Source organism: Trematomus bernacchii, unplaced genomic scaffold (genome assembly GCF_902827165.1).
Source record: "Trematomus bernacchii unplaced genomic scaffold, fTreBer1.1, whole genome shotgun sequence".
NCBI classification, from domain to species: domain Eukaryota; kingdom Metazoa; phylum Chordata; class Actinopteri; order Perciformes; family Nototheniidae; genus Trematomus; species Trematomus bernacchii.
The window spans coordinates 7731924-7742351 of record NW_022987582.1 but is presented as its reverse complement, the minus strand read 5'-3'; the positions used below and the strand labels follow the sequence as shown (position 1 = coordinate 7742351).

At 38.4% G+C, this 10428-nt stretch overlaps 1 protein-coding gene across 3 annotated transcripts; it reads right to left on the bottom strand.

Moving 5' to 3' along the window:
* Positions 1–1941: 1941 nt before the first annotated feature.
* On the bottom strand, positions 1942–10127 carry nrsn1 (neurensin 1). 3 transcript variants are annotated; one of them, XM_034127928.1, is made up of 6 exons: positions 10006–10127; positions 6667–6782; positions 6413–6505; positions 6217–6335; positions 5687–5874; positions 1942–5035 (listed from the first exon to the last, which is right to left on the bottom strand). In XM_034127928.1, the coding sequence occupies exons 2-6, from the start codon at positions 6763–6765 to the stop codon at positions 4932–4934; spliced, it is 603 nt and encodes a 200-aa protein (XP_033983819.1). In that variant the 5' UTR covers positions 6766–6782; positions 10006–10127; the 3' UTR covers positions 1942–4931. The 3 variants fall into 3 exon arrangements, with proteins under 3 accessions (XP_033983819.1, XP_033983820.1, XP_033983821.1); XM_034127929.1 differs by having other exon boundaries at positions 6667–6785; positions 10006–10086; XM_034127930.1 differs by having other exon boundaries at positions 6667–6785; positions 10016–10061.
* Between the last annotated feature and the right edge of the window lie 301 nt (positions 10128–10428).

Below are 10428 nucleotides of genomic sequence, written 5' to 3'. Positions count from 1 at the left end.
GTGATTATGATAACTGTGTTGTTTTTCGACTTTACTGTAAACAGTGTTTGTGAAATTATAAAATGGATTTATGTGAAGTAGATGAAAGGTCAACACTTTAATATTTACTAATGCGTTTTTTAGTATGTTTTAAATAAAAAATATTTTGCATTGATGTAGCTCATTAAAGTGTAGCTACTTGAACGGCATCATTTTGCTTTCACCCTAGATAGATGGATCCACCAGCAACAGTGATTGTGTCCATGTTGCTAGGACAACTGATCTGTTAGATGATGTCAGAGTTAGCATGACAACCATGTTCTAACCATGACAACATGGTGAGCAACAGCATGTTTGTCATTATATTGACAGTCAGACCAACACATTGTTCGTCAGCATGCTTTTCATTAAAATCATTCATTTTTTGAAATGTGTGCATGATAATAACGTATGCACAATAACATGAGGGCTTACAGTGATACAGTTAAATGTTGCATTACTTGTATCAAATAAAATAATGTGTTTTTATGTATACAATATCTTAAGGCAAGAAGATTCTAAGCGACACCGGTAACAGAACTAGGTCTCGGACATTTGTAATCTGCAACACAGGCGAGACGAGATTTATAATGCAATGTAGACTTACAATAAAAAAACATCTCGTTATTTTGTTCAGCTATTTTGCATCTCTGTTTCACCATGAACCAAGGTTGCATTAATCCACTGTAAACTCCCGCCCACGGGAAAGAAAAGTGTGAACTGTGATCTAATTCTGTCCTCGCTGCCCTCTCATCCCTGCAGCTGTCCACATTGGGATTCATGCAGTCAATGTGTTTGTGAGTCACCATCCCACGAGAGACGCAGAACATGGGTGAGAGAGGAGGTAAAGGGAGAGAGTAAGGGAGAGAAGGGGGGAGGCAGAGGAGGCGGGGGTGGGTGAGTCATACAGCCTGACTGGTCGGGGTGATGATCCTTAAGGTGCTATTTCTGGAATTACCATCAATTCTGTCTTATCTCCTCCACTGGCTCCTTTCGGTGTGTGTGTGTGTGTGTGTGTGTGTGTGTGTGTGTGTGTGTGTGTGTGTGTGTGTGTGTGTGTGTGTGTGTGTGTGTGTGTGTGTGTGTGTGGTGTGTGTGTGTGTGTGTGTGTGTGTGTGTGTGTGTGCTGGTGTTAATAAGCCCCTGAACAGCACAGACACACTTCTTCTGAATGACTTACCTGATTGATTACAGTAAGAGCTTCTACTCGCTGTACTGAAGGCTTAGTCTGTCGGAACACCATTGACGGTTTGAAGTTTTTTATTAATGAAAACCAGATACTATAATTACTCATCCTTCCTTTGTTTTCCCTCTCAATGTGACACAGTAAGCCCTGAGAGGCAAGAAAGTGATGTTTTGTTTGGTGTTCAATGTTAAGTAAAACCTCTTATGCGGAATGGATTGTCTTGTATGTTCGTACTTTTTCAAATCTAAATGAAATGAGGAAAATTATGAATCTGCTTACTGGTCAGACTCAAGATTCTTAGAAAAATTGTGTCCAGTAACTAATAGGTTCTGATAATTGTATATATAAAGATCGCAACAGCCTTTGCACTTCTATGTGTTTCAACAAAAAATGATGTCCTAAATGTAGGAGATCTAATTTGTTCACCTTGACTCTCAGGTTTTCCGTAGGCCACACTATTTTGAAGTACAAAAAGACATTAATAAACGTGTAGAGTGTATTGAAGTTACCCTGTACTCCATGTATGTAAAGATGATATTAACAGCAAAACAAGACTACATAAACCAGAGACACATTCACAATAAGAACACATATTTAAGCAATGCAAAAGGCAGAATGGCCCATGTGATATGCTGTACAACTATAGTGGTGATACAATTATACTTTGTATTTTCATTTGCTATAAGTAATTAAGTGAGGATGTGTCTCTTGAAAAGGATGCACACAGTCTTCAGACATTATGAGCAGTGGATATTTCAACTTTATTGTGTTCTTTGAAAAATAGACATACTGTATATAGACATCGATATCTTTATATATTTGTTCTTTTCCAATCCAACCTCCAATAGGTACAGTATACTCTTTTATTTGTATTATTTACTGGGAGAATCCACGGTACATCAGGAGACACTAAAACTGGGAAATCAGAGCAGAAAAATATCCATCGCAGATGTTGGGATTGTAATGCAGAACTAATTTGGTCCAAATAAGAATACAAAATAAACTCACAATTTACAGCATGGAACTACAAGTCAGAACATTTATTGACCACTTCATAACGCTCCGACCACACTGAACGTTTGATTTTAAGAGATTGTTTTTTCTTCTTGTACTGTATTTGCAGATTAACAGTGGTTGCGTAATATTCCTTCAACATGTCTAACTTATAAGTATATCTGTATTCATAGTTATAGCTACACGTGTGTTGTTTCTGAGACCAAAATATGTTAAAATGTCATCAAATAATGGAATGAAGGTTGTGGGATATTAAAAGGTCAAGTTACATGAACATAGGTAGCCAGCAGAGCAATGGCTGCTAAAGCTTCTATTATATATGTCTATGAATAAACATATATTACTTCATACAGGGTGTTTCTGGCATTGTTGCTGCATCATTCTGAAGAGTTTGGAAAGCCCTGCAGCGTTGAAGCACAGTATGAGGCGTGTAGCTTGATGGCACTTGGACTGTCTCTACCACAAAACATGTTTTCTAACAGTACAAAATAAATGCTGCATTTTGACCACACCACTTGTATCTGTGTGCATTGGATGCAAAACCAACAAACAAGGAGCAACCACAAATTGAACAATTTAAAATGGCATGGTCACACTATTTAAAATATATATTTAAAATACACAAAGTTCAAAAAAGCATGAACATCAGCAGGTTATTGTGCTTGTTAGTTAAAGTCACAGCGTGTGTGAGAGCAGAGTTTTTATAGAATGCAAAAATAAAATAAATAAACCTTCTTAATTTAACTTCTGTTTCTAAGATAGTACCCAACTGAATATGCAACCATGAGACACACATACTGGGTGCTGTTCAGCATACTTCATGATGTAGCTTCAAGTTTTGTGTGTGAGAGCAGGAAGGCAGTTATTGTGTGGAGAGCATCTGTGAATCTAGGCTGTAAACAGAGAGCGCTGTTAAACACAAAGTAGCTGATGTGATCTCACTGGAGAGCTGCGTGCTCTCTCTCTGTCTCTCTCTCTCTCTCTCTCTCTCTCTCTCTCTCTCTCTCTCTCTCTCTCTCTGTCTCTCTCTCTCTTCGTTATCTTACATAATCTGTCACGTTGTTTGTCTCGCTTGGTGCGCCCTTGCTTTGTCTTCATTTTAAGACCCACCACCTGCGTCTTCTTTTTTTATTTGCCAAATTGACCTCTCCCTGCACGTTTGTGCACGCTTGGATGGATAGGCTTGTGTCTACATGCTTGTGTTTGTTACAGTGAGGGAAGGAAACATATACAGGAGGAGCATGGGTAATGAAGTGTTTAGGAAACAATCAAAGATAGAAGGTATATTATTATTTGAGAAACCAAGTTTAAAGAATATTAGGTACTTCTCATTTAAAAATACTTAGTCTCCTTCAATATACACAAGAACAATGTGCTATGTTTGATGTACTTACAATGTGCTTAGTATACTTATTGTTTTACCTCTAGGACTTATAAATATACACTTGCTATACTGTTCTATAGTCAAACAGCATTTGGATAAATATATACATAATTGCAAACATTTTTAATAATTCTGTAAAGTAATTTCATAGATACAACACTTAATTGTGTTTAAGTTCATATTTGCCAACAATAATTATATACAATTAGCATAGTAAGAACATTGTTAGTATTGAAAATAGCACACTTTTAGTACATTAATAAGGAAGTATACTTCAAATTGGTCAGTATACCTTGTTTTAATCTTGGTTATCTGGAAAGACATATTAAATCTAATATATTATTTTGTTAAGTGACAGACTATGTAGTTCTGCATCTTCTGTCTGGTTCACCTTTCATCAGTCTTTCTAGTCTCGCCTATCGATCCTCTCTGAAGATTCACTGAAGGAGACAAGGTCAGAGGCCTAATAAGACAGAAAAAAGGCGGCTTGAAATCTGCCTTGGAGGTCTGTTCCAATCTGTGTTGATCTCTTGTCTGCTCTGCTGATGTGTGAACTTCTGTCAAATGATCTGTTAAGACTTGGCTCGATTTGCACACAAACATAACTTTAAATAAGTATTCAGCTGAAGCACATATCCTCATAGTGTGTGTTTGTGATTGACAGCTCGTACTAACTGTGGTAATGAAGTTATGCTGCATAAACAGCATGTGTACATGTTCACACAAAGCATGTTCACTCAGAAAAGCTCCCTCTGATGTCCTTTTAGACACTAGCAGAGATAATGGTTGTTGTGTTGAGGGCTTCTTTTGATCATTTTCTTGTAATGGGTGTCCGATCACAAAATACTTCAAACAACGCAGCATCTGCTGCTCGATACCCTCCAGCAGTAACACCATTCTCTTTCACAAAAATGTGAATCCTCTCCACAGAAACATGCTTGGTGGAAGAAATTATGTTATTGTTGTTCAGTGGCTGTGTTCTATTGATTTCTTTCTGTGGTTTATTTTCTGGGTAGGGCTCGAGACCTGCATGTGCTTTGTCAGATCACTATGAATTTCATATAACTGCTGTCGAAAAAACAAAAGGCTTAAACTTTGCTCAGCTATACTAAACTCTGCACCTATATCACCTTAAATCAAGCTCTACTGTCAAACAGAGCAAATGAAGAGCAAATACTCAGTCATGTAAGCTGACCTTTGAAAAGAGAAAATGCACACATAGTTCTACACCTACCTATACACACACACACACACACACACACACACATTTGCACTCGCACACAGTCATCACACACACTTCTTCACTTGATGCCTTCATGTGGTCTTCTGTCAGGTCTCCGACTTTGTTTTCGCTGGCTGGATGTTCTGGACTTTGGAAAGCGTGACTGGCACCCTTCCCTCTCCAGGGGTCGGTGGTTTCATGATGGGGGTACCTGTGAGAACAGCAGTTCTGCTAGGAGTGATATCTATACAAAGTCGTTTGAGTTCAGCCTAACAGTAAAAATAAAAACGTTTGCTGCATCAACATCTCATACCTACTCTTGATGTGTTGCTGAAGTTGGCTGCCTTTTTGCGTATTAATCATGGATGTTAAAGGTGTGTGTTTGGTAAATGATGTGAAGCGGTCGCATGGTTAGAATTGAGAAATTGTTGTGGTTAGGTCTGGGTAAGAAAACTACTCAGTTCAATTTGAAAACAAATGTTGGTTTGGATTGAAATGACTAATGTTGTTGATCTGAAGACATCTGTTAAAATACCTCAACATTTGGTTTCACAGGGGACATGGATGCAGGTTCTCTAGGTGAAATGTGTTTTACTCACCCTGTACTCCTCCATTCTTCCCAACATTAGTGTACTTGTTCTATCTTTATACGCATCCTTCACTCTGAGTGTCTTGTAACAGCATTAATGAGTTTACTGCCTGGTGCGTCTTACACTAACGCTAAAGGGTGCCTTGTGCATCACTAACAAGACGTCTACTCACGCATCAGTTTGAATTGCTCCGCTAATGAGACCAACTTTATTGCATTTGCTTTTTAACCATTCACAAATGTCTATAAACGAGGTACAGAATGAAGGCTTACCAACTGTCGCGTGCAGATCTGCCAACCTCTCTTTGAACTTCTGCTGCAGGTACAGTTCTTCTTTGGAGTAGCTTTTGGCAAAGGCAGATAGCAGGAGACCCACAGCCATGGAGGTTCCTCCAACGCAGAACAACACGGCACCGGTCAGCTTACAAACATCCAGAGCGTGGTTAAAACTGACGGCGTGGCTGTTGAAGTGAAAGACACATGGCGGAAATGAGAAATCAATCTCGGTAAGCAATACCTGTCAACCTAAAAAAGTAAAAAATATGCATCCAAAAAGTCACTGGGAAGCCATTTTTAAAAAGGCTATTCTCCATTTTGAAATGTCTTTGTTTACTTGTTGTAATAGTTTTGACCTTTATATAATTAACTGCATGTCCTTCCACTAAAACAATGAGCTGTCCATTACAATGATGTAATAGAAAATAGGATTCCAACTGTAAGTGTTAAATACACAGAATTGCTGTGTAGGGATAGGAACGATTTCATTAACCCCCTTCCATTAATACACTGTATTTTTCTTTTACCTGTCAACAAAAAGGAGATCATCCTCTCCAAATGCCTCGGTCCTAGTTGGAGTGGCATATCCGACCAAAACAACAATAAGGCCTGCAAACAAGATCAGGGAGCCGAACGCGAGACAGACCTGGGCGAGAACAAAATGACATGTTATACGACTACACGACCAACATAACCAGCAGGTTAGTGGCTGCTTAAACTCACCTTCCAGAGTAAAGAGCTCCACCTGCTAGGCGATCTCTGAATCTGAAAATCTTCATCACGTTCCCAGATAGAAGCTGTGCACTCCTCGTAAAACTGGAGAAGAGATCAAAAACAGACAGATGTTTTCACTTTCCAAACATGGACCCTGAAAACCCACCAGAGATCAAGATCTAAAAGCCTCTAATCTAAGTTTTCAAAAAAGAAAACAGTTAATAATTGTTGAATAAATTGCCCTGTGTGTGTGTGATGTGTACCTGGTGTAGGTAAGACCGGACTCCATACTGTTGGCAGTTTCCGCTGGCTTGGGCTTGCTCACCATACTCCGACCCACAGATCTCTGAGCAAGAAGTCATCCTTCACACCTGGCTACCTGCTTGAGGAAACACACACACACACACACGCACGGATGAATGCCGGGTGTGCAGCCACCCACACGTTTGTGGACAAAACCTCCATAGCACAGCCATTTACCCATGCATAAACATGCACACAGAGATAAACAGTGTATAAAATATATGTATCACACAAGCATGTACCGTCTCACACACACTGCCAGAAAGTTATGTAACATTGTACTGAAGGCATTGGTGCCTCAGAACATTGAGATTAATGATGCGTTCTCAATGTCTGCCGTTATGAAATAAGCCATGAGATGTTGAATCGGTTCTCCTTTTTAGATTCAATATAGTGCCGGCTGAACCCAGAGGGTGCTGACATGCAGAGAAATAACCTTTTCCTCTTTCGATAATTCATTTCATGCAACAATAATAACATCAGCATCCATTTCTTTAGCTGTGCATCAAAAATTAAGCAATTTATTTAGTATTGTATGTTGCATTTTATATTGTTTTATAAAATATATACAGTATAAAGGACATGCTGTGTAAAGATGACCTTGCTTGTTGACATATAGGAGGAGTTTCATTCACATAACAAATCCAATAATAACAACAATTGAATCCATGTGATATTTTTTGAATAGATCAGCGATGTGTGGAAAAAAGTAATTTGCCTAAACTAATGTGCTGTTAGAGGATTCACATGTTTATACATAAAGATCATTCAGGTAATGTGAGTAGCTATGTTGGCAGCATAAAATGAAATCACACATTATATTTGTTACCCTGTTCTCTGTATTCTGAGGCTATAAAAAACAATTCAATTAAAAGACCGCAGAAAAGATGCTCTAGGAACTTTTTACTAGGAGCATTTACAAGTCCCTCAGCATCCATTTGAGATCCAGAGGCATTTCCCAGCTCAGGGCCTTTGTACAAACACAACTCTGTTTCAATTTTCCGTCAGCTATAGCTCTAAATCCTAATTTTCTGCACCACAGCAGAACAGCACTGGGACCAACATATTGCTCCCAGTGTTGTCATATTCTTCAAAATGCCCAATGTTTACAGACATCACAGACACACATTTGTTTATAATATAGTTTGATCCAAAAGCAGCAAGCTCCTATGATACATGTGACACTTGGACAAAGAAACAGACCTACACAAAGAAGCAGTATGTGTTACTGATGGGGCTTAATGGGTTTATGGTTCACCAGGATAGGACTTGTGGGTGAAATAAGTAGCAGTGATTGCACAAAAAACATGTTGTTGGCTTAAATACTGAAGGGAATACATGTTGGGCCTCTATCTGGAGGCACTTTATGGTAAACTTATCAAGGAACTATTCAGTGGAAATAGTCAGTATGCACAGTATTTGTAATATTTACTGATGCAAGCTCTGCAGTAATGATAAGGACATTTTAGGAAGGTACGCACAACAGAGCACCTTTGACCTTCAGTCTGCATGACACAACATGTGTGCTTAAAACTTTGAGAGGCATTCATATTAATGAATCGATTACATACCTCACTATTATCTTGCTTATTTGTCATTGAAAACTGACATTACTCATTTAAATGTCACTTGTGTTGCTAGAGACAAGTCACTTTTTTATATAACCCAGTCACGATTTGCCTTCTAAGGGTCTCGGACAATCAGTATATAAAACCTTTTGATTTATGATTTACTTTCATTAGATTGATCACTTAACGTTAAAGAATTTGGAGTATAATCTTAACATTGGAGAGTCACAGCTAATATGTTGCAACTCTATTCTATACACTGCTTTTCTTGTCTGAATCTCCTTATAGATAATAATAATAAACGTGTGGAAATGTGAAGAGGAGATGGAGAGTGTCTCATTTAATAAAATGGCCAAACATTAGTTCCCACATTGTATGAGATTCAGTCAGAACATCACCTGAGTGTGATAAGATGCTGCATTAAGACGAGACACACTGTTCCCTGCTACATTGTGATAATCGTATTACTGCTTAATTTGTACCTGCTGAGGTCTGTCATGAAATCTAAATCCGTCCAGATGCTGCTCATCCTCACTGCATATATGCAAGACATTTTAAATATTCATCCAGCTATAATGATAATGTGTAATATGGAAATATGACAGATTTTTCATTATGAACTACAAGGTATAGAGACTACATTGAGGCTTAATCTATTTAAAGTCAAACACTAAACTTGAGTGGGAATTTAAAATGTCATGTTGTCTTTCCTTCATGTATATATCGACATGTTTGTGAAAAAAATAAAACTTAGCTTCAGTGCCCTTGACCTTGTGGTCTATGGCAACAGTCAAGCACACAGAAACACAACCAACACATGACATAAGGCCATTTACAGACAAGAATATTTGATTGACTGAATGAGACGACAGCATGCACTCAATGGATGGAGACATATAAATAACAAAACGAAAACAAAATGGCCAAATATTAAATTGAAATGGGCTCGCAGGTAGAAAGCGTGTCTCTTTCTGGGTCATTTCCAGTCTTCCCAAGCATTCTCTCATATTTTAAAAGGTTTCCTTATCCACAAAACACAGACCAAATACATCTCGACCTATCTTAACCTCAATTCAACTGTGATCTGAAAAATAAAAACCAGAGTAGAGAAATACAAACACCAAAGTGTAGATGCAAAAGCCAAAAGTCTGAAGTAAGCTACAAGATGTCCTGCCCACCGTTAAACCGGGAGCTGGTCGTGGTGCTGATCGCCATTATTATCATTAAGCCCTCAGCCAAGCAAGAAAACACACAGACGTCATATGTGACGCCAGTCTGAGAGCAGAGCTCTTCCCAACCCCCCCAGAGACGCAGATAGACACACAGTGCGCGTTTCAATTAAACTAAGTATTTGCATCTAAACAATTAGACTTAAATCAGGTCGCGTGCCGTCTTAATCACCAGAAAAACATAATCACGAAATATGACATGTGCAGGTACAATTTATAGGGTTGAAGTTTTATTTCATCTGAGGATACCACCGCCCGAAACGCGCGTAAATAAGAACAGAAACCAGCGATTATCATGTAATGACAACACAAAGTTCCAAAGAGCATTCTTTCCGATATTGTATCCACATGATCGCTACTTCCAGCTGTGCAAGATGAGACGTGCACCGCTGACCGAGTCCATGCAGGAAATATGATTTCCCGACATTTACCAAATCAACAATTGATCAGAGACTATGAGTGCAAAAATATTATTCTAAATCATTTTAAATCGTAATTTTACCTGTCATTACCAGCTCGGAGAGTGATCACTCGCTGCTGTTCCCTCAGCCGGGTCCCATCACTCTACAGTCACCTCTCTCTCCCCCCACCCTCTCTCTCTTTCCATCGATGATTCAGAATTTCACACTGGCTACTGCGCATGCGTCACATCCATGACAATATAGCCTATGATTCAATTGCGAATATAAATAACCAGGCATGAGTGTAGGAAGAGAAAGACATTCATTCAGGATTCAACATCCATGCCTAGATGGACACATTTATCAATGAATGGATGTATATATATATATATATATATATATATATATATATATATATATATATATATATATATATATATATAGATAGATAGATAGATAGATAGATAGATAGATAGATAGATAGATAGATAGATAGATAGATAGATAGATAGATAGATAGATAG